The 23,835-nt window shown below is 48.7% G+C and overlaps 2 protein-coding genes across 2 annotated transcripts; both read left to right on the forward strand.

Annotated features, from left to right (window-relative positions):
- Positions 1–45: 45 nt before the first annotated feature.
- On the forward strand, positions 46–15,356 carry LOC119217637 (zinc finger protein 850-like). The gene is made up of 18 exons (XM_037471422.2): positions 46–357; positions 1,479–1,653; positions 1,758–2,170; positions 2,839–3,043; positions 3,282–3,334; positions 4,331–4,496; positions 4,587–4,688; positions 4,773–4,835; positions 4,919–5,005; positions 5,163–5,231; positions 5,452–5,694; positions 5,981–6,736; positions 10,311–10,399; positions 10,677–10,695; positions 11,436–12,394; positions 12,480–12,663; positions 12,753–12,887; positions 13,810–15,356. The coding sequence occupies exons 1-18, from the start codon at positions 349–351 to the stop codon at positions 14,526–14,528; spliced, it is 4,446 nt and encodes a 1,481-aa protein (XP_037327319.2). The 5' UTR covers positions 46–348; the 3' UTR covers positions 14,529–15,356.
- Positions 15,357–15,655: 299 nt separating this feature from the next.
- On the forward strand, positions 15,656–23,835 carry gaa2 (alpha glucosidase 2). The gene is made up of 21 exons (XM_037471891.2): positions 15,656–15,793; positions 16,753–16,857; positions 17,137–17,682; positions 18,231–18,376; positions 18,481–18,646; positions 18,961–19,057; positions 19,268–19,387; positions 19,703–19,821; positions 19,917–20,048; positions 20,140–20,250; positions 20,345–20,458; positions 20,547–20,631; positions 20,731–20,848; positions 20,952–21,085; positions 21,438–21,589; positions 21,688–21,836; positions 21,925–22,066; positions 22,277–22,375; positions 22,541–22,708; positions 22,834–22,980; positions 23,065–23,835. The coding sequence occupies exons 2-21, from the start codon at positions 16,768–16,770 to the stop codon at positions 23,125–23,127; spliced, it is 2,898 nt and encodes a 965-aa protein (XP_037327788.2). The 5' UTR covers positions 15,656–15,793; positions 16,753–16,767; the 3' UTR covers positions 23,128–23,835.

Raw genomic sequence — 23,835 nt, forward strand, 5'->3', positions numbered from 1 at the left:
TATTTAAGTGCTAACATTAATACCAAATCAAAACAAAAACTAAACGATGACACGACGCCTGGTCCGTTTGCTATGACGTCATCTGGCCAGTAGGCGGCGCTGTGGTGCCGCGCCTCGCAGGTGGGAACCGCTGCCTAAAAAAAAAAAAAAAAAAAAAAAAAGAAGAAAAACAAACCGCAGAAGAAGCGGTGGCGCAGCTAGCTGGCTAGCTAGCGTTAGCTCAGCCCCTAACCGCCTCGCGCATGACGGACTGCTGTCACCCGCGTCAACGCGACACTCCGGCTTCGTCTGCTCTTCGCCGCCGGTTTTTCTTATGACATCCCCCGAACCCGGCCACCACGTCGCACTATGTTCGAGGTACCGCGGGTGGTTGGGATGGGTTTTTGTTGTTTTTGTTGTTGGACGCTAGCTGCGTGGACGCGTCCCGTCGGGCTGGTTCACCGATGAATGCGTGATCACTGTTACCGTGGAAAAGTGCGAGGAGACCGCGGGGGGGGGACAGAGGTGTAAAAGTCCCCGTCGATCCAACCTTTAACGGCGTCTAAATATTCCCCAAAATAGGCTGATCGCGACGCTGCGTTAGTTAACGTTAGCTAGTGGCGTTTGTTACTAAAATAACGTTGCTTTTAATTTTTATTAAAATTTTCATACGTCGTTTTATCCATTTCTGCCGGTGTGTTGTGTGTCAAAGTGTTGGTAAAGAAAAAAAAAAGACAGGTGACAAGCTGGCGTAACAAAACAAAGTTTATTGTCACATTATTACATGCATGTCATGCAATAAACCATCAGTCCCAGTAATACATGTTTATTTATGCAAGTTGGAAATGTTGTATCGAGGTTGCATAGCTGTGTTATACAGGTAACGGATGTGGTAATGCAGGGATATAAGCTAGCAATTATAGTATAGATTATTAGTATTATTATAAATACAAAAGCTCATGATGCGTAAATATACTGCTATGGATGAAACCTCGGTACAAGAGTTTCAAGGACAACTGAACTGTGCAACGTTCATACGCGTGATCAATTTCAACAATATTGTTAGTTATAACTGTCTGTATTTAATAAACTGCCTACTTCAAAGTCAACATAACAGTTAATCGGCCACTGCAATCCAACCATCGTTGGCAGGTTAAAGTAAAAAAAAACACAACCTTGGACATGATACCAACTGATAAATCGGCAAACAATTACACAACATTGCTTCTGATGACATTGTAGAAATAACCTTTGACTGAGATGACATATTTGAAGTGGGATTGCAGGACTGGCAACGCGTGACACAGTCTTGGAATGATAAATAAACACACCCAGTTTTTAACAATGGGATCTTGTCTTAATCTCATCTATATCAGTGTATTAATCCATTAGGGGCCCAATGGGTATATTTGTTTTAGAATGATTTGTTCCGTATCTTATATTAGCCACTTCTTTCCCATTTTCATTACTGAGCATTAGTGTTTTGTGCTCTGTGATAGGATCCTGAACTCCAAGATCCGTTGTCGCTCGGTCTTAGTAAAAGCTACGACGACCAGAACTCGCCACGTCGCGATTCAAAAAAAGCGCCGGCAAGCCCCGGCTATACATGCGAGACGCCAGAGATCCGAGTGGTCATCAAAGAGGAAGAGGACGGCTGGACTGTGAGTGAAAACCGTGAGTGGAAAAATCTTAAAAATCCACCTAGCCTTGTTAGAAGACCTAATCGCAAAATCCTGATTCATCACATTGTTTGTTTTGCTTTGTCACATGAAACACAGATGAGAACACCAGCCCAGAGGCAGAAGAGGAGGATTCCTCCAAAAAATGTCAATGCATTGCGTACGGAGCGGTGGCACAGCAGAGGGTGCTTTCGGGGGAGGAATGTTCGGAAGGGTTTGGAGGCCGGAGCTCCCCGCCCGCCCCCGGCGAGAGGCTGCGGACGCACACGGGAGAAACGGAGGAGGAACCCAAGATGTCCCGCACCACGGGAATGGCCGACGTGACGCTGCGTCGGCGCAGTGACCCGGCAGAGAGGACCTCCACCTGCGCAGCGCGTCCGACGCCCCCCAGCGGCAAAAGGAACGCGAGGCGCAGCGAGTGTCCCCCGGAGGGCCGGAGCCCCGATGGGAAACAAAGCACATCGACGACAGCAGACGGCGAGGAGGCCAAAAGATCGGCACTGCGCCAAACTGTATGCAAGAAATAAGGGGTTCTGTTTTACAATCATCATGCAAACATCCGTCATCTAGTTGGGGTTTCATGCCGTCAGCATCCCCTGGCTTTTTATAATTTATTTGTTCAATGATTTAAAAAAATGTTCCATTGGGCAGGTGATGATGTCACAGCGTCTGTGGCCCATAATATTCTCCCCGTGAACGCCTCTCATGTTGGTCACATGGTCCTTGTGGAGCATTCCTTCTTGATGTCTGCTGAATGTTGTTATTCTGAACCACAAAGTGGTGCTCTAAAGCCGCTACTGTTTACCCGCTGAATGTCTTCCGCTGGTTCAACGCAGGCAGGAGGAACCGAGAGGGACGGGTTTTCTATTAGGTCAATTTAAGGAAGGTACGTTGTGCTCGCGATCGCACCTCAGGGACGCTTGTCCCGCTAACAGAGCTCATGGACTCCGACTCTCACGATCCATGCACCCACTAAGGGTGAAAAAGAATTTTAGGACAAGAATACGAAAAAATGTTGTTATGTGAGGCCCTTTGTTTAAAAAAAAACACAACAAAGACTTCACATCTGATGGTTTAGGTTTCAAAAACTGTTTAAAATGTGTCATTTTTTGCTGACGTCACTACTTCTGTGCAGGAGATGAACGGTGTTTTTTTTTCTCCCGCTGTGTTCTGTTTTCAGGATTCTTCTGAACGTACAAATGCGGTGTCGCACGGACTCAAGAGAGCGCCTGCACACTTGGGAGATCAAACGCTCCGTTTGACCGTCAGACTGCAGGCTGGGGAAGAGGAGGAAGAGGAAGAGGAGGAGGAGGAGGAGGAGGAAGAAGAAGAAGAAATTGGTGGTTTAATCAACTCTGACGGGGAGGTGGTGGAATGGGACGCCAGTAAGTGAGTCCTAACAGAGCAGCATGTTGTGTCAGTGTCCCAAAGAGACTAAAAGGCATTTGGAGCAGACACATTCTGGGTATTTGATGAAACAAATACCCATTTATTTTTGAAACAATAATGAATTCATGAAAAGGTTTTGACTTTTCTTGTCGAATGCAACCATTTATGTTGCGAACGAACATCTGTCGACGTGTTTCTCTTCATCCTGAGGTAACATCTGGATTCTTTTCACAGGAGGAAGTCTTGACCGAGGCTCTGATTGGAGAGAAAGTCCTCAGCCCAACAAGGTAATTTCCCCTAAGACGCAGTGCATCGTTTGTTTCAATCAACTCCTCTGCGAGGCTCTTGAATCTTTTAATTGTATATCTAGCAATATTATTATATCGTGACATAGTATTTAAAATGTTTTGAGAGCTTCACATTTACAAGCCCCGGAATGGCCAATATGTTCAGTAAATATGAGGCAAACCCTGAGGGAAAAACTAACCAAGCAGTTTGACTAAGTGGAAATTAAGAAATGACTACGGGAAAAAGTCTCAGGGAACATTCAATTTTACCACTTTTTTTCGATTGCAAGGCACCAACACACGGACAAGACAATCAATACAGAACAGTTTGGCTTACATTCTACAACAACTCCATCTATCAAATGCATTTGATCTCTGCTCTGTTTGAAGACTTAAAGGGTGACGTTGGTATTTTTTTTAAACCTCGACCCTATTTACCCTCAAATGGGAGCGACAATTTAGTAAACTGGGTCAGTGCTGAAGGAGAAGTGAGGGCCTCTCCTCACTGTTACTTTAAATCCACCAAAGGGGCTGGTTTTTGCCACTGAGAGGCTCAGGTTGTTGCTGTAAGTGTCTGACGACATTACGATAAAGGAGAAACCGTGAAAAAAATCTCCTCTCTCCCGCTTTCACTCCCGCTTCCTCCTTTGTCTTCCTGCAACAAGCCTCATGACCCAAACCGATCAAGATCAAGTGAGGGTAAAGAAATCTTTTTTTTTTTTTTTTCTCCTCTTGTTCCTTTTGTACTGTAGGTTCCTTCCCGTAATGTCACTTGTGATAAAGATCTGAACCCCCTCGTTGGCAAAAACAAGCCGTTGTAGTGGGCGCACATTAACAGTGAGGAATTCTCACTGACCGCCTCTGCTGATCATTGCTGAGCCAATCCCATGACTGACGTAGAGGCCCGAAAACATGAGAAAATAGGTCCAAAAAAAAAAATACAGGAGTTACCCTCTAAGGCCGCTTCTAATGGTTTTTTGATGATTATGATCACAGGGTGTCCTCCTGTCCGAGGCCCAGCTGCGAGGCCAGAACCAGAGAGACAGCAGCAGTCCAACGCTCGTCATGGAGGTTGTGTCTGTGGGGGAGGATGAAGAAAGGGAAGAAGGGGAGGAGAAAGAGAGAGTAGTAGAGATGGCAGCGGCCTTGCCCTTACGCCGCGGTAAACAACGAGTCCGACGGAAAAAAAACCCAGTGAAGAGTGTGCCGGTCGTAGGTGATCACGGTGACGCGGTCGTCTTTTTGCACACAGCGTCGCCGGGGAGGAGACGCGGAGGGAAGAAGAAGGTTCAAAATGCCACCGACGCGGAGAGAGAAGCTACTCCCGGTGGGCGAGGAGCTGGAGAGATGTTTGGTAAAATTTTAATCCAGCATCCAATAACACAACTTTTTACTTTCCACATGGGGACATTTTCTGCTGCTTCACTTTATCACAAAGTAAGAAGAAGGCCCAGAAGAGCTCCGTTGGTGTCTGGTGAAGACCACGAGGCAGAGCAAGGAAGTGAGCCTCACGCGCTTTGAAACGATCCTTTTAAATGTTATCGTTAAGTTGTGAAGAGTGTCACTTGTTATCTTACCGTACAGTATCGAGGCGCACCCGGAGAAAGATACAGTTACCGACCATCTTTGAATCAGAAGATTTCCCCTCCAAAAGTGTCTGCCGGGTTGCTGGTAAGAAATTGAACCGTCACCCTGTTGATTTTGTCGACACTGAATCCATTTCTGGGTGGGTTGCCGCATATCTAGATGTAGATATGTGTGGGCATGAATATTTATGTGTATTAACGTCTGCTTTGGTTTTAGGAAATGCACTTTTTTCTGTTAACAGCAAAGCAGCCTTCTAGAAGAAGGAAAGATACCAAACTATCTCCCGAAGGAGGAGGAAAAAACACAGCCGGTGAGAGCAAGTCGAAGTTTAGAACCAGCTCATCCGTGAAAATCCTCAACAATCATCTTCTATTCCATCATCTTCATTTATTATTCATTAATTAAATGAATTAAAAGAGCAAGCTGACAAAAATTGACAAGAACAAACAAGCCAAACTTATAAGCTAATTTTCTGCCCGTTTAAAATCATGACGCTGATCATCTCACCCCCCTTTCCCCCCCCCGCACAGGAAAGATGCGCCCCGGCAGAAAGATGGTACGTCTTCCAGTAGAAATCCCCCCGGAGCTCCTGAAGCAGCCCAAAGAGAAGATGGAGTACCACTGCTCCGTGTGTGGCAAAGAGTTCCCCCACGCCTATAAGCTGGAGAGGCACGGGCTGATCCACACAGGGGAGAAACCTTACTGCTGCTCCATCTGCGGCCGGGGTTTCAACCAGAAGGGAAATCTCAAAACGCACTACAAAGTCCACTTAGGTGAGAGCCGGTACAGTCCAACTGAATCAGACAAATGGTTAAAATGATGTGCTTTCACACCCAGCCAATACTATGTCTTTAAAAAAAACTGGTGTCTGGCTCTGACTTTGATGTAAAATGGAGCCGAAGGTGCTCTCCCCGTACTCGTAATGCGTTTTTTTCGAAGGTAATTTCTTGAAAATGAATTTGTCGCCTTAAGTTCTGTGCAAATAATGCAAAGATCGTTACGCTCGCAGGGGTAAAACACGATATGTCCCTCCATTTTTTTTTTTTTGTGTCCGCCAAGGTCGAAAGGACGCTGTGGATTCTGACGACGAGGTGAGTCCCATAGCGTCGGAACTCTCCGAATACCTGAAGTCTCTGCCCGGGGAGTCCAGGATCAGGTCCTCCCTCCGATGCCCAGAATGCGGACAGGAATGCGAGAATCATTCAGCTTTGCGAGCGCACCACAACGCCGCGCACCCAGAAGCGGGCGGGGAATCGGACGCCGTCGGGCGCGGCGCGGCGCGGCTCCTCCTCCTCTTCTGCCGCCGCTGCGGCGTCCAGTTCGGCGAAAAGGCCAAGCTGGAGGAGCACATGAAAACGCACGTCAAGGCGAAGCCCTACTCGTGTCCCGACTGCGGCAAGAAGTTCATCCACGAGAGCTACATACAAGTCCACCAGCGCATACACACCGGGGAGAAACCGTTCCTCTGCTCCCAGTGCGGCCGAGGTTTCCACACGGCCTCCTCGCTCAAGCTGCATGAGATGCAGCACTCCGGGGAGAGGCCGTACGCCTGCTCCATCTGCGGGAAGACGTTTCGGATAAACTCGTACCTGACGGCACATTACCAGACCCACATCAAGAACAGACCTTTCGCCTGCGGCGTCTGCGGGAAGGGCTACTCCAGGGCCGAGGAGCTGAAGGTGCACCACAGGCTGCACACCGGGGAGAGACCCTACGAGTGCGGGGAGTGCGGGAAGAGCTTCATATACCGGCAGGGTCTGCGGCAGCATCAGCGAACGCACGCCGGGAAACGCATCGGACCAACCAGACAGCTCGGTAGGCCCAGGCAGCACGCCATGCTGGACATCTAGTTGATCCAGTGAGGATTTTTTTTAATGTTGTTAACTGTGTTTGAAGATAGTACAGTAAAATGCACTTTTTTTCCCCACTTATCTTCCTTCCTACAGCTGAGGCGATTATTGTGTCTGACATTGGTGCACTACTCATTCGGCTTGGTTTGCCAAGAATAATTTGGAAGCTTCTTGTATCCATCTTTGAGTTTACTCTCCTCTCATGGCCCATCTGTACAATATGAGTGCCTTTTTTATCATGCATGCCAAATATCAATACTTAGTGTTACAAAAAAAATATGCACAATATCATTGTTATTTCAAATATCCATGTTGATGGAATACAGACATTTTACAGAAACGTGTTTGGGTTCCTTTGTACATCTCAAATAATGTATGATGACCCGATGACGGATATTAAAGCACACGCTACGATGAATGTGCAGGAGGAAGAAGATTCAGTCGGTGGTTTGATCAACTCAAGACGTTGGAGAGTTGGCTGCTTTATTGAGTTGAAATACGTTTGCCCCTGTCAACAGTGCATTTGCTGTTTGCATCCCCGTATGTTCAGTTTGGCAACAGTTTGTTATTTATTTCTCTTAGAAAGTATGTATATTCATGAATTCTCTCCAAAATCGTTCTCTTTTAAACAGACGAAAGCTTTACTCATAGTTATGACACTAAAACTTCTCCGGTTTATTACGTACATCAAGACAATTATATTTTTGTATTACAAGGTGAAATGAGCAGCGTAGAGAATTTACGGCCATTGCAGCGTTAAATAAAATTTCTAGGAGAACTAGGAGAGGCCCAATCATTAATGGAAACCTGCTTCTGTCATTTGTGTTGGACAACATTTTAAGAAACAACTTTTAGAAGAACACTTAAAACAAGTCTATGAATTAGTTAAACTATTTTCATTTTTCCACACAATGGGGCCAAAGATTAATGTGGATCGAGAATTAAAGCGAACATTAAGCTGATCACAAGAGCCTGAAGCCCCAGCAGGTTTCAGACCTCGAAGGAACTCAAGAAGCACATCCAAGATCACACAGGAGAGAAACCTCCCCCTGTGTGGAAAACTGCTGAAAGCAGGATTTGACTCATTCAGCAGAGAAACCTCACCACTGCTCCTTCGCTGGGGAGCATTACACAGAGGGACGGGACATTGGAGCCTCCAGACTGTGATGTTAAAATGACCTCTCTGCCTGTTCACATCACAGTCACTGATGCTTATTATTTTCCAGACATTTGCTGGCTGTCCTTATTCAGCATTCAACCCGTACAGCCAAACCCTGAAAGCATCTCGCTGGATGGAGCACAGAGCTGGTGGAGCAAGCATTAACTTCAGTGCCTTGCTAAAAAGCACGGCGGTAAGCAATACGCTGACCTCCCACATGAAGTGGACAACAAAACACAGTCCTAGTTGCTGCTAGAAAGTGAACGAATTGTGTGGAAGTTACGCTAAACTCTCAGCAGATGGTGCTGTGAATTCCTTCCAGTATTTGTGGCACAAAACCCCCTAAGGTTTGGTTGTACAATACATATAGTGTATAAAACTAGAGTGTCCGAACTTCCAGTTGGCCTAAAAAGTTAATCATCATATTTAAACGATAATTCAACTTAACGATAAATCAGAAAGCAGGTATTAACCATTGTTTGAATTTATTGAACATAAAGTGAGTAACAGGAATGTTATTAAGTCAATTCACTAAACGTGGTCTAGCTGGCCAATAGGGAAGACCTCCACCCACGCATCGCTACGTCAGAGAGAAGGCACCTGTGTGACACGAGTCCACAGGTGAATCCCGACGAAGAACACAGAGCTGAGTCACAGGAGCGGGATGTCAGGGCCCCGGGGACAGGAGGGGGGGGGTCTGGTTTTGATCTATATGAGAAGGCGTTTTTTGTTTTGTTTAGCCTAAATTTAGTTTCAAAGGAATCATCAGGAAAAATCATGAGCATAATTTCTGACTTTTATATCTTAAAAGATTCAAGAAAGAAAACAGTACTGTAGATGGAGAAATGAAAATATTAAATAGAAAATAATATGGAATAAACTCAAAGTACGTGATTATATTGCAATGAAAATCATTTTGTTTTTGCATATTTATGCAATCAAAGTAGTTGAGACTTAAAAACTGCCACGACCTAAACATAGCACCTCGGAAAAAGCTGCCAAAACACTCTCATATATATATATGAGTTATGCGATAATGATTAAAGAACATTTAGGTATTTAAAAGACTAGATAGAATTAATTACATTAACGGAACTTTTATTTTGCTTTTAAAAGCCAACCGGAAGTGCTGACACTACCGCAAACGGCTAGCAGCTAAAGCTAGAAAGGTTATCATCAGATCCAAAGGCTTATTTAACTAAACTCACTACTTGGATGCCAATAATTTGACACGTTGTTTTGAACACATCGCTCGTGAAACACGAGAGAGAAGTAGAAAATGGCCAAGTCGTTTCAATAAACTTCTGCCGGGCGACTACTTTTTCACCTGAGGGGAGAAAAATCAATGCTGAGGTTGGTCAAAACGTCTATTGTCCGTCGTCAAACGTTAGCTAGCTCCGCTAGCGGGTCTCACGCCAGGCTCGGGGGGGGGCGGCGGCGGCGGCGGAGGGGGGGGGAGGAAGAGACACCTGCCGCAGACTTAACGTGTTGTTTATCACGTAGGAAACCACGGAGACTCCGTCGGGACTGTTTGTTGACTAGCGGCTGTAGGCTCGACGGGGGGAGGGTTAACCGTTAGCTAATTGCTAGCATCAGCGATGCTAGTGAACGCCGCAGTCGGAGGCTAGCTGGCTAATAACCGGGTCCCCCTCCCCTCGGGGGGGAAAGCTGAGGTGGCCGCTTGACCCGAAGCGCTGGTCACCTGCCAGCCGCTCTCCGACCGAGACGCTGCGCTCGGGAGGTCAGACCCCGGCGGGCTGCACCGCGGCGGGGAGCCGCTCCGTGTAACCGGTGCAACCGTGACAGCGAAACCACGCCAACGGGTTTTCGGTCAATTAGGCTGCTCAACTGCGATTAGTTGTGCGGGGGTTAAAGGGACGCAGCGAAGAGGAGTCTCCGGAAGCTAATGCTAACGAGCTAACGCCAGCCTGGCGAGGAGGTTTCCTCCAGGGTTCTCTTCCCCCCCCCCCCGCGCAGTGCCGCTGATTACCTGCGACGGTAAACGCGCAACGACATTTACAGGACAGTTCAGTCTTAATGGAGACATCAGGCCCATCCGGGTCCTCTGTCACGACACGTCATCCGCCCTGCTGAAGTGTCCCCGAGCAAGGCAGGGGATGTCTTCCTGGGGGAGGGAGGGGGGGGGGGGGCACAGGTCATTCTTTTATTATGGTATTAGAGATCTGGTGCTGGAGGCTGAACATGTAAATCTTTGCAGAATGGAATGAAGATTTTTTTAAAAACAGTTATTTTCGTTTAAGGGAATGGGCTCGGGATTTATACTGATTAAAAGGACCTTCAAAATAGTATGAATTGTCATTTGAAGGGCTTCTCACTGACTTTTTTTTTCTCTTTCTCTCTATTTTTTACCTTTTGCAAGGTCATATGTTTGAGAGATGGGTTCTGAGAACCCAGAGGACCTCAGAACAGCTGGGATCCTCGCAGAGGAGGAACCGCAAGAAATCGGAGGCCTGATCAACTCTGACGGAGAAGAAGTGGATTTCTCAGATTTCAGTGAGAAAATTACTTGTAATAAATACTAACTGTAAAAAAAATAGTTTGAGTACACAGAACTTTTGTAGTTTGAGGTGTTGCTCTATATACTTTAATGTTGTTGCCAATACATTAGAATTACCATCCAATATAATATACAGGGCTGGCACAAAAGTGTTCAGTACATCGACATCTGAATCAGTAGTTAGAAATCTAACCGCTTTGAAAAATATAAAACTGGTGTGTCATTAAGGAATTCCCCCAATGTCTACGTTAGTAATGATCTTAATACTGCAGTCTGTAACTTTGGCATCAGCAATTAAGTTCAAGTTAGATCTGAGAAAAAATGTCTCCAACATCTAAATACGGGATGCTAATTAAGACAAAATGCATTATTCTGAACTACAGCAATATTGATTTGATCAAAATGTTACAGATAGTGAGGATAAACAACCAGTGCCATTTATATGCATGCAAGTCCCCCGCTATTTATTATTCATATTATTATTATTATTACAGTAAATCTTATTCTTCTAATTAAGTTCTTTGCAGTAAAAATGCTTTTATTTTGAAATAGAAAAATCCGGAAATGCCGTAATCATCAGCAGTAACTTGACACAACTTAGTCGGCAGGTCGCAGCTGTGCTCCAGGATCCTCTTATCTTCCCTTCACTCTAACTGGGGAGAGAAACTCCCGTGGGTGGGGGGGGAGAGCCCTAAGTTTGATAAATTGTCTGCATTGTGCCCACTTGCCACAAAAAGTTTATGACCCAACTTTTTCTCTCCCAAAAACTACTCTTGATACCACAAGATGTGATGGAGGCCATAATGTGCCTCCATCACATCACTCCTTTGTGTAATGTGTAAGTTTTTGAAATAACTCACAACGACCACCTCCGAACACCATCAGTGTCCCCTGTTCATTGTGCTCAAGGATCAACTGTTTTGGATATTTTTCCAAAACAATTTATTTTCCCCAAAACAACGTTTTCTCCTCTTTCTATTCCCACAGGGGAGAACGCCATCCCTGGCATTGAGCCGGCAGAGACTCCCACCAAGACCTCTGATCAGAGCGAGAATGAAAGGCCACCGTCCCTCCACAGCTGCTCGGTTTGCGGGAAAGACTTCCCTTACGCCTCCAAACTCCAGCGCCACTTGCGCACTCACTCGGGAGAGAGGCCCTTCCCCTGCTCCATGTGCGAGAAGAGGTTCCCGGAGAAAGGGCTGCTCATGATCCACGAAAGGGTCCACACGGGGGAGAAGCCGTTCCCGTGCACCTTCTGCGAGAAGCGGTTCGCCAGCCAGGGCGAGCTCCGGCTGCACCGGCGGACGCACACCGGGGAGAGGCCGTACCACTGCTCCATCTGCCTGAAGAGCTTCTCCCGACACTGGCACCTGAAGACGCACCTGGAGGCCATGCACTCCGAGGTCGTCGCCGGCTTCACGAGGAAGAAGTTCCCGTGTTCGGACTGCGACAAGAGCTGCAACTCGGCGGCCGAGCTGAGGGACCATCAGAGGACTCACACGGGGGAGAGGCCCTACCAGTGCTCCTTCTGCGACAAGCGGTTCGCCCTGTCCGGCACGCTGGTGAGACACGAGCGCCTGCACACCGGCATCACGCCGTACCACTGCTCCGACTGCGGGAAGACGTTCGCCCAGCAGTGGACGCTGACCACGCACATGCGGACCCACACGGGGGAGAAACCCTACAGCTGCACGCAGTGCGACAAGTCGTTCGTGGCTCCGGGCGAGCTCCGGCGGCACACCAGGATCCACACGGGGGAGAAGCCGTACACCTGCGGCCACTGCGGGAGGCACTTCTCACTGGCGGGAACGCTCAGGAACCACAGGCGGTCGTGCACGCAGAACAAAAGCGGATCGGTGCCGGCCGCCGCCGCCGCCTCGGACCCGGCTCAGGCTGTGGCCGGCAAACCGTCGCAGCCGGACGCGGGCGGCGCCGTCGGCTCTGAGGTGGAGACAACACACAGCCGCGTTCATGTAGTTTAGAACCTCTCAACAGCATCGTTTACATTCGTCCATATCTTCATCTTCATAGGTAAACGCCAGTATGAGTTTTCCCGGGGCGGTTGAGGCCAATTCCTCAGAGGGTCTCGACTGCGACAGAGCAGCTGTGTGTGAAAACAACGCGCAGGAACCGGGGGGGCGACCGCGGGACGTCGATTCCGGTCCACAGACTAACGTAACAGTGAAAGAGGAGGAAGAAGAGGAGGCGCTGTGCGGTACGTTGACGTCTTATTAAATGTAAAGGACTGAACTCCTCTTCTTCCTCTGATGATGATGTATTTATTGTTTCATCTGTGCTGTGTAGTAGAAGAAGAAGCTCCCGATCAGGTGTCCGGTAGTGAGGATTGCAGCGTCCTGGAGGAATCTGAAGAGGAACGTCAGGAAAGCAACACAGAAATAAAGATTTCAGTAAAAGAGGAAGAAGATGAACTTAATAAGAGTAAGGAAAATAGTTAACAGGAGTAGAAGTGTCGCTCACATGAGCAAACAACTGACTGCCTTTACTTCAGTCAGGAACTGGGACCTCGTTACACTGAAGGTTTCTTTCACACCTAATAGGAACATTTCCACCTTCTTCAGCATCCGGCCCTTTCTGAAAAGACACAAACAGCCATTTTCAGTTTACGGGAGTCGAATGGTTAGGTAAATATGTGGAGGGAGAAAAAAGACCCATTTTCAGATGCATCATGAGAAGATTGCAGTTGCAGGTTTCTCATTTCTTTCCGTTTAAAATGTCAACTGTCATTGACAGATTTAATTAGCTCTATTTCAAGGAGTTGAAATTAGAGTATAGTTTTTTAGGCTGCTTTTTTCTACTGTTGTCTCTCAAGCAATGGTGGTTTCTCAGAGAAAGAAGCATTTTTACTCTTTGAAATGCTTACACGTGGACTGTGTCTTTTTCAGTTCACTCCCACTGACTCCTCTGTCTCTGACTGAATGACTGGTTTGAAAATGAGAACCCTGCACCTGTGGTTAGTAGTCATCATCAACTCTTTATTACAGACTCAAGGCGCGGTTTAAAGGCCCGATATGAGGGATTAAGAGGAATAACATGGCAACTATTTGTAATGAACAAGTCATCGTAGTGATGTCGAACTGTCCTTCGCTCCCTTTGTGCGCCCGGATCCGTTTCCCCTTCCTTTAAACACTGTTTACCCCGTCAGCACTTTCACCGCACTGTTAGCTGCAAGCCGTCTGCGTTCTCTATTTAGCACCTTTAACAACAACACGTGTGTCAATATGGTTTGTGGGTGGAGTATTACTTTAACAAGCACATAAGTATTTTGGTTTGTTTTGTTATTTTTTTAGTCTTCAGGGTGACTAAATGGCACCTTTTCAACATGTGACCTTTGTTCTCACAGTGTCTGCGGAGGATCCGGATCATGTCTCTGAGAGTGATAAAGACAGTCGTCCAGACTCACCTGGTACCGACAATGTGACCAAGAGCTCTTACTGCTGCGGGCTCTGCGGAAGAGACTGTCACAAGATGTCTGCCCTTCAGATCCACATGCGGATTCACTCGGGAGAGAAACCCTACCAGTGCTCTCTGTGTGGCAAGCAGTTCACCCAGAAAGGACAACTCAAAGGTCACCAGAAGGTCCACACGGGGGAGAAACCGTTCGCCTGCCCTGACTGCGGGAAGAGCTTCGCCCACTCGGGGGCCATGAACAGACACCGGCTCACGCACACCGGAGAGAGGCCCTACCACTGCTCGGTGTGCGAGAGGAGCTTCAACCAGTCCGGCCGCCTGAGGGAGCACGAGAAAATCCACTTCGGGGAGAAGTTCGACTGCCCCGAGTGCGACAAGAGTTTCACGCGGGCCTCGAGCCTCAAGAACCACTTCCGGCTTCACACGGGCGAGAGGCCGTACGGCTGCGAGGTCTGCGGGAGAGGCTTCAGCCGCTCACAGAGCCTCAGGCTGCACAAACGCAAACATGAGCAGACTCACCCTGAGGAGGAGGAGGGGGGGGAGGAGGAGGAGGAGGAGGGGGAGGAGTCGGCTTTTGACGCCCGGAACGACGACTTGTCACAAAGTGGCGAAAACTCTCCGATAAATATGTGTATGGCAGACAAAAACTGACTGATAATGTAGATGTGTGAACCTTAGCGGGCAGTGGTCGTATATCTTTACCAGAGTTTTAGGGAGTAGGACATGAAGTGAAAGAAATAAAGGAATAAGGGACTACCTCTGTGAGTGGATCGTGAGTAAAACGTGGTGGCTCACAAAAGATGTATTGCAGCTCAAATATTTAACTTACTGAAATGACTAAACAATATGATGTTCAGCTACTCAGCACAGACTCCTAGAACATGACAGATATAATACAATCTTTGAAACTGTCCAGATTATACATTTATTTACTCCATTTTATCACAGAAACTTATCAGTTAAGTAAAACAAATCACAGTCACATTTCAAGTATTTATTGTAGCACTATGGTCTGTAATTTCACACAATTTTCACTTGTAGTATTTTCCTTCAAGCTACTTGTGTATGTGGTAATTGGATTAAAGAGTAAATATATTATTGTATCACACGTTCCAAAGGCCAGTGAGCACCTGAATTTAATTCTTTGTGTATAAGCTACTGAAATGTCGGAAATAATGAAGCAGCAGGATTATGATATTTATTCAAGTATTTTTTTTTCTTACCTTTTTTTTCAAAACCATTTTGCCTTAGTGGTAATAAATCTTTATCTCGGTGTGTGTTATTCATAACCAAGTCATGAATGAGGTTGGCCTTTGTTCGCCTTTAAACTGTTAAAGGCCGACGACTATTGTGGAAAAAAATAATTATTCTAACAGGATCTGATAGTAACGTGCTGCCTTTGTCTAATTGTATGGGACGTGTAATACTGTACAATAAAAGTGAGACTGTTATTAGGTGCAAATAAATGTACACAATCTATATCTACTGCATATGTTCAGTGAACAAAGCCTGAACGCATCATAACACATTAGAAGGAGTACTTCGCGTGGGTGAGAGCACATTACGATGCAGGGATAATTACAGGTCCAGAGTGTATTTAATGTTTTTTGTGTCGTGGGGAATATTGTAAAATCCACCGTCGGATTCCACACTGCAGAGCAGACCGTGGCGGTAGTGCATCAGATATGAGGATACCGACCGACGTAAACCTAGAAGAAGACCGAAAGGCTTGTGAAAGTGAGTTTTCAAAATTACGAGGTACATTGAATGCGACATAAAGATAAACAGACGCACTCCGCAGACGTTTGCAGTTATCGACCTTACGTATTATTTAACACGCGACACGTTTATTTAAAGGGCAAATCTTCTTCGCGCACCGTATTTAATGTCTCTGTAAGACTGCATTTGGTATCTGGGTAAGTGGCTTTTGTTTTAATGCCGTTGCTCTCTCACGGCAGCTCGCGTTAGCTAAAGTTAAACTGTGTCTAAAAGTGAGCTAACGCTAATAAACGTTGCTAACGCGTAAGATAACGTCAGCAGTTAACGTCAACGAACTCGTAACTGGTTCATATTTTCTCACAAGTCGCTTGTCTGCCAAAGCGGCCTTTTATTAAGAGGTCAAACGTTTCCCGGGTGAACTTTGACACGTCCCGTCCAGTCTAACGGTGAGGTCGGGCTAGCCGAGGTTAGCCCGCTAGCGTTAGCCCGCTAGAACGAGCTGCCGTTACCGAACAACGGGAGACGCTACGCGTCACGATGCGTCTTTTGTCACGTTAAATACCGCGACGTTCAGTTACGTAACGTGAGCAATCACGAGGGCGTCGTGTCCGAGGGACACATCAAGTCAACAAATATGTAGTCACGTGTAAATCCTTTCTATCCAAACTAAGTTGAACTCTTATAATATCCAGTTATGATTTAAACACTTTGCACATTCATGGTGGTTTTATTTTTCTCTGAATTTGTCCTTTTTTAAATGGTAATTTTTTTTTGTTTTAACTAGAATGGCACTAAGTATTTTTTTTTCTTAATCTGAGGCTCTGTCTGTGGTAGAATAAGTATTCATACACTTTAACTTAAGAAAAAGTCGTGTGTAATATTCTGTTGCAATTAAAAGTCCTGCAAACCACCTTTTTATAAAAATAAGTTAAATGTCAAACTTAGTATTGGTGGATAAAAACAACCAATGCAGTAATAAATAATCCCTTTAATATTACGACTGGTTAAAGTCTTAATATTAATATGTTCCATAGCTTTTGAATTCCACCAAGTGATCAATAACGCCGTCAAATCAAATGTCACCCATTCTCAGGCTCACTCCTCCCACCGGCTCCAAACTGAACTGTCCTCTCTCCGTGTCTCTCTGTGTCTTCAGTCTCTCTCTCTCAGGATGGTGTCCTACGAGCGGCTGAACTCTGAAGATGTTCGATTCTCCAGCGCGGTTCTGTCGGAGGATCCTCGCCCCGGGCATGAAGGCGCTGTGAGTTCTCATGGTTCCGCCTCCTGCCCACTCAGTTATTTTGTCTTTGTCCCTTTCTGCGGAAACTTCATGCTCTTTCTTCAGGCTCAGAGTTGTTTGGGATATTTCTAGTTGTGTTGGTCTCATTATTTGCGCAGCGCTTGGTTTAATGCTTTTAAACTCATTTATAGGGACAAAGCGAGGCATTTGAAGTTCTCATAATGGAATCTTTTTAAATTTTTCCAAACATTCACGTTGATTAATCAGCTCACAGCTTCTTTTCTCTCGTTGTGTTCCGAGGCCGCGGATCCAGAGGAAGCCTCCCTGCTTCCCCGGAGGCCCCCGTGCTCCGTCACCACCTTCCTCCTGGTGATCGGCGCCCTGCTGCTGCTCCTCTTCGGGGGCTGGCTACTGGGCGCCCTGTTCTGGCTGCACCGTCCCTCCCCCGACCAGCCGCACAGGCACCCGGCGCCCGGCCCCGCGCCAAGGGGAGCCAACGACACCGCGGCCGCTCCCCGCCGCGAGGCCTGCGGTGCCGTCCCCGAGGCGTGGAGGTTCGACTGCTACCCCGAAAGAGGCGCGGTGGTGACCCGAGAGTTGTGCGAGGCCAGGAACTGTTGCTTTGTCCCCGGCTCCTCCTCCTCCTCCTCCCCCGGCGGGAGAAACGGCGTCCCTTGGTGTTTCTACCCGAGGGATTTCCCTTCCTACTCGCTTGTGTCGTTGAGCGACACGCCGCTGGGCCAGAAGGGTACGCTGGTCAGGGAGGTGAAGACCTACTACCCGGCGGATGTCCTCACTCTGGAGGTGGAGATGCGCCATGAGACGGACACGCGGCTGCGTGTCAGGGTGAGTGGATTCTACCGATCAATTACAAAGCAATCCTCATATTGGGAAAACTTCATTTGGGACGTTTTGCACAGAAGCTTGAATGTCATTGTGGGAACTGCCCAGATTGCAGCTGCTCCACTTTGCTGACGCTGTCAAAAAAACCCAAAAGAAACTGCTTACACGGCTAAATCTTTAAAGTTTAAACTGCACTGAAATCAATGTTTTTGTGTGGATTTATTTCATAATCAGCACAAAAATATTGAAATGCCAAAAGGTCGCACTCGAACCCACAAACAAGCGTCACCTGACTCGGCACTTCCCCTCTGCCCTGTGACACAGCGACTCGCTGGTAAAGAAACGTGTTTTTACAGCAAGCGGAACTGATCCGAGACCAGCGACTATTGGACTCAAACTCCTCCGGCGTCCAGAAACAGAACTGTGTCTCAATACGAAGAATGCCAAACCTTAGATTGCCACAAACTGCTCCTTTTTATGATCTAGTTTTGTAAATTCTGTGGCCTGTATGTTTGCCAACAAGCCCATTTCCCTCATGCTTCCACCTCCAGATCACCGACCCCTTCGCCCCAAGGTTCGAGGTCCCGATCTCCGTCCCCGCCGCTGCCGCCAAGGCCCAAAGTCCCGACTACACGGTGGAGCTCTCGGAGAGTCCGTTCGGCCTCGTCGTGAAGAGGAGCGCCACCGGCGTGGTGCTGTGAGTGTGACCGCGAGAAGCTCCTTTGATTTTGTTATACCAACCCCCCCCCAAATAAAAAATAATCCCATGCCTCCTTGCTCCTCCGCTTGGTTTGCCGTTAGTCTCAACACGACGGTGGCGCCTCTCTTCTACGCGGATCAGTTCCTGCAGCTGTCCACCTCCCTGCAGAGCCGCTTCCTGTACGGCCTGGGGGAGCACCGCTCCACCTTCCTGCATGACCTGCGCTGGAACACGCTCACCATGTGGGCCAGGGACGTGCCTCCCACGGTACGCCGGGCTCACCGCTTTCACCTCGTTTTTTTACATTTTGACGCACAGCCGTTGTTGTGCCGCAAGTATTTAATGTGCCTGAACACTTGATTTGTTATTTTTAAAATGTAAAATATTCTCTGCTTCTTATTCATATGTTGAAATACTTTAAATCCCAACTAAGATGTAATGCTTTAAAAAAAAAATGTAGTTTGTAAAAGGAAGAAATCCTGTGTTTATTCATTTTCTTTTTAAACATATCAACAATACACAGCTACATAGTCTGTACGGGGGGGTCAAACAATAACCGGTGTCCCCGCTCCGCAACGCAGGAGCAGGCAAACCTGTACGGAGCTCATCCGTTCTACCTGGCGATGGAGGACGGAGGCGACGCCCACGGCGTCTTCCTGCTCAACAGCAACGCGATGGGTGAGTCCGCTCCAAGTCGTGCAGGAAGAGGCCATTTAGGGATTCTCCGTGTTTCCCAACAACGATACTGGGAGCTCAACTAAAGGCGGGGGGTTCGGCTCATTTAGTTTCTCCTGGCATCCCGTGTGCGTTCTCTCTCTCTTCTCTCCATGTCCACAGCTGCACACGCGTGCTTACGCTGCACGGTGTGGTTCTTCCGTTTTTCCCCAGATGTGGTCCTGCAGCCCGCCCCGGCCCTCACCTGGCGCACCATTGGTGGAATCCTCGACTTCTACGTTTTCCTTGGTCCCGATCCTGCTTCCGTGATCGGACAGTACCTGGAGGTCGTAGGTCAGTAGGAGTCTCGGCGGGGGGGGGGTGTAATGCAGAACGTACTTGAATACACTTTGTTGGTTTTTAAGTCATTTATTTGTCTTTTTGAAATGTACCTTCAGTTGATTTCTTTTTTTTAGGTTTCAATTCCTGAGTAACTTAGGGTCTCATAAATCCACATAAATACTATAATAACATAAGACATGATCATGAAATATAGAAGACAGACAAATGTAAAATGTTTAAAAATATGAAGGTATGTCAAAGACTCCGAGTATTGAGAATAAAAGCGTTTTCCATGTGCATAAAGAAGTGTGGTCCCTCTTGTCACAGGCTACCCAGCGATGCCCGTCTTCTGGGCCCTAGGCTACCACCTCTGTCGCTGGGGTTACCACACCAGCAATTCCACCTGGGAGGTTGTCAAGAGCCTGAGGAATTATGGGATACCGCAGGTACAGTGTGTGTGTGTGTGTGTGTGTGTGTGTGTGTGTGTGTGTGTGTGTCTCTGCATCACTTTTCTTCAAGTACTAATTCTTGGTCTTCACAGGACGTCCAGTGGAACGACATCGACTACATGGACCGGTCCATGGACTTCACCTTTGACCCGGCCAAGTTCGCCACGCTGCCGGACCTGGTCAAGGACCTGCACGCTCACAACCAGCGCTACGTCATGATCCTGGTACGCGGCGGGGCGGTTGGGGGGGGGGGGGGGGTTCGGGTGGGCTCTGTCGAGGCGTTTTTCGCGTGACGGCCGTGTCTCTGACCCGCAGGACCCGGCGATCAGCAGCTCGCAGCCGGAGGGCTCGTACTGGCCCTACGACGAAGGGCTGAGGAGGAACGTCTTCATCAGAGACGCCGAAGGGGAGACGCTCATCGGCAGGGTGGGACCCCCCCGTAGTGATGGCCTTTCACGGGCAAAGGTTACAGGGATGGGGGAGGGGCTTTAGAAATAACCAGGTCCGTCTCTCCCTCCAGGTGTGGCCCGGTCTGACCGCGTATCCGGATTTCTCCGATGACGTGACCCACGAGTGGTGGTACGACAACCTGCGGCGCTTCCACGAGAAGGTTCCCTTCGATGGATTGTGGATCGTAAGTAGGGCGAAGAGCGGCCTCTCTGCGCTTCACGGGTTCCTCTCCTCCTCCCCCCTGACCGCCGCCTCGCCTCGTCTGTTTTCAGGACATGAACGAGCCGTCCAATTTCCTGGACGGGTCCACCCGCGGCTGTCCGTCAAACAGCCTGGAGAATCCCCCGTACACCCCCGGTGGGAGCACGCAACCTCACAGTCTCACTGCGCCATTGACTCTGCACCCGTGAAAGGGACGAGATGTGTTAAGTGGCTCCTTTCCGCCTGTCGCTCCAGGTGTCCTCGGAGGTCTGCTGCGAGCGAAAACCGTGTGTGCCAGCGCCCAGCAGAAGCAGTCCGTCCACTACAACATGCACAGCCTCTACGGGCTCATGGAAGCGAAGGCGTCTGCGAGGTCAGGGGGGTGGGGGGGGCTTCAGCGCACGCGCGCGCACAACCCGAGGGAACCGGGTCCCGAAAGCCTCTCCTTTGACATCCTCTGTCCTCTTTGTGTGCAGCGCTCTGCAGCGGATCGCGGCCAAGAGGCCCTTCGTGATCTCTCGCTCCACCTTCCCGAGTCAGGGGATGTACTCGGGCCACTGGCTGGGGGACAACCGGAGCCTGTGGAAAGATCTGTACACCTCCATAGCAGGTGAGACGCGGCGTGCACTGATCTGCTTCTAATGGACATGGGTCTTATTTCTGTGAGGAATCGTTTAAGGCCTCGGAAGCTTTTGGTTTTTTTTTTTTTCTTCATTTCTTTTTAGTTTATTCTGCACATGTTCAGGCAGAAATGATCCATGAAAATGCTCTGATCGATTTATGCTAAATGAATTAACTGGTGAGGGGGAAGCAGGCGTTGGCTGAGAACACGGATCCAGCTTCCCGGAGGTTTGGGAAATTAAAAGTCGTCCGTCTGGACTGGCACGTCAGCCGAAATGAACGAAAGCGGCGCCAAGTGGCCGCCGCGTCACCGTCATGCTGCTCTGCCTCCTCCACCCCAGGTGTCTTGACCTTTAACCTCCTCGGCATCCCGCTGGTGGGAGCCGACGTCTGCGGCTTCAGCGAGGAGCCGCAGGAGGAGCTCTGTGTGCGCTGGACGCAGCTGGGAGCGTTCTACCCCTTCATGCGCAACCACAACGCCCTCGACACGCAGGTGAGGCCCCCGAGCGAAGGCCCGGTCGGGCCCCTCGGCCCCCGTGTTTTTAGAAAACGATCTTTATTTTTTTTTGTTCTTCCCCCCCCCCCGTACAGCCTCAAGACCCGACAGCGTTCAGCCCTCTGGCTCTTAAGGCCATGAAGCAGGCGCTGCTGCTGCGTTACTCCCTGTTCCCCGTCCTGTACACGCTGTTCCATCACGCGCACGCACGCGGGCGCACTGTGGCACGGCCCCTGATGTTCGAGTGAGTACGCCGAGGTTTTACCTTTTTGTCCGGGGACTCGCGTCGTCTTGCTGTAAGCGCCCCCCCCCCCCCGTGTGCCCACCCCAAGGTTCCCAGAAGACGTGCGGACGTACGGGATCGACAAGCAGTTCCTGTGGGGGGCGAGTCTGTTGGTGACACCGGTTTTGGAGCCAGGCGTCGACTACGTGGACGGTTACTTCCCGCAGGGCCTGTGGTACGACTTCTTCACGGTAAGACCTGCCCCGACTCTCGAAGGGTGAAATGCATCTTCAGCTCTGCTGAGGAGCAAAAGGCTCCAAAAATCGGTCAATCTTTCACAGAGATCCGCAGTGAAAGCCACACGCAATAGTCACGTGATTATTAGCGTTATTTTGTACCTGAGGCGTGTGGATAAAAGGGCTACCTGCTACGCTACGTTCATGTGATGCTCTGCTCCTCAGGGCGACTCTGTGCGCAGTGAGGGGGAGGAGCTCCGCCTCCGTGCACCTCTGGATAAGATCAATCTGCACCTACGGGAGGGCTCCATCACACCAACACAGGTAACCAGAGCCTGTAGTCCAAAGGCAGAGGCCGTACATGTAGCCATCGTTCACATAGTGACCCCCATGTGACCCCCATGTGACCCCCATTCATCAGCCCAGCATCAGGTTTTGAACTCCTGCCCCCTGGTGTGTGTGTGTGTGTGTGTGTGTGTGTGTGAGCAGGCTCCCAACCTGACGCTGTGGGTGAGCAGCGGTCAGCCTCTCCATCTGATCGCGGCCCTGTCCGACGACGACGGCTCGGCCGCCGGCGACCTCTTCTGGGACGACGGCGAGAGCATCGACACCTACGAGCGCGGCCTGTACTCCTACATCGTCTTCGGCGTCGCCCAGGTGCCCGCAGGGCGCCTCCCAGCGCGCCGCGCCCGCAGTGCATCCTGGTCTACGGTAGAACGATGGTCCGCGTCGAGTCGTAACCCTCCGGGCGTCCTTCTGCTCCTTCTGCTCCTTTATTGCAGGGCGCGATGACGTCACGGGTGATCCACAGCAGCGCGGAGGCCACGTACGTCACCGTGGAGACGGCCTCCTTCTACGGCGTGAAGCAGAAACCCAGCAGAGTGCTGGTGAACTCCCAGGATGCAGCGTTCACCTACAGGGCCAACCAGGTGAGGGGGCGGGGTTAGTGAACTGGTGTCTTCTTATTGGCTTTCGTGAGAAACGCTTCATGGCGGACTGTTTCCTCTCCGCAGGTGTTGACTGTTGGAGATCTCGGTCTCAACCTCAGTCAGAACTTCACCATCAGCTGGATGTGAGGAATGGGACGTTTTTATTGGCTGTCGAAGCTTCGCCGTGAGGCCACGTGCTCTTTTGCACGGACGATTGGGACGAACCGTCTGGGGCTCGTTTTTTTTCTTTCTTTTTTTTTAAACCCGCGGGGGCTCTGAGTAAAAGAGAGCTAAGGATTCCTAAATGTCCCTCCGGTGTTTTTACAAATCTCTTTAAATGAATCTCAAGAATACAGAAACATTAGAAAAGATAAACTGATAAACTTCTATCTGTGACTGAAGTTTGTCTTCACCGAGTTAATCGCTCAAACCTGAACTTCTTTTTTTTTCTTCTTTTTAATCAGCAGATGATTTTGTGCAATAAGTGAAATACCTACAAACATGAGTGTTGACATAGTTCCTGTCGTAACGCGTTGCATGTGCAGCTTGTCGTGGAGGAGGATGCATGTGCCTCAGGATTCCTGTCTGTGAGCGTCTCTTCCCTTCGATGCACAACCAGCCGCGTCTTACTGTTTCGTTCCGTCTCCTTCCGACGGCAGAATGTAAATAAAACCTCACGAAGCAGCGCGAGTGTCGCGTCCCGAGGAGCCGCAGAGTGGATTTTGAAATTTTATTTTTTCATTTGTGGTATTTAATTTTGCAAAATGCTTGAATTTAATTTTAAGAATGTCATGAAAAGGTCTGAAGTTCTGCTGTATTTTACAAATTGGGGAAACAATAAAGAAAAGTGGAATA

This window comes from Pungitius pungitius, chromosome 9 (assembly GCF_949316345.1).
Source record: "Pungitius pungitius chromosome 9, fPunPun2.1, whole genome shotgun sequence".
NCBI lineage: Eukaryota > Metazoa > Chordata > Actinopteri > Perciformes > Gasterosteidae > Pungitius > Pungitius pungitius.

Coding starts and splice junctions, on each gene's coding strand:
- LOC119217637 (XM_037471422.2), top strand. Junction 12,395..12,479: donor GCGGCGCCGTCGGCTCTGAG/GTGGAGACAACA, acceptor TCATCTTCATAG/GTAAACGCCAGTATGAGTTT. Junction 12,888..13,809: donor AGAAGATGAACTTAATAAGA/GTAAGGAAAATA, acceptor TTGTTCTCACAG/TGTCTGCGGAGGATCCGGAT.
- gaa2 (XM_037471891.2), top strand. CDS start 16,768: ATGGTGTCCTACGAGCGGCTGAACTCTGAAGATGTTCGATTCTCCAGC. Junction 22,709..22,833: donor TCGTCTTCGGCGTCGCCCAG/GTGCCCGCAGGG, acceptor CCTTTATTGCAG/GGCGCGATGACGTCACGGGT. Junction 22,981..23,064: donor TCACCTACAGGGCCAACCAG/GTGAGGGGGCGG, acceptor TCCTCTCCGCAG/GTGTTGACTGTTGGAGATCT.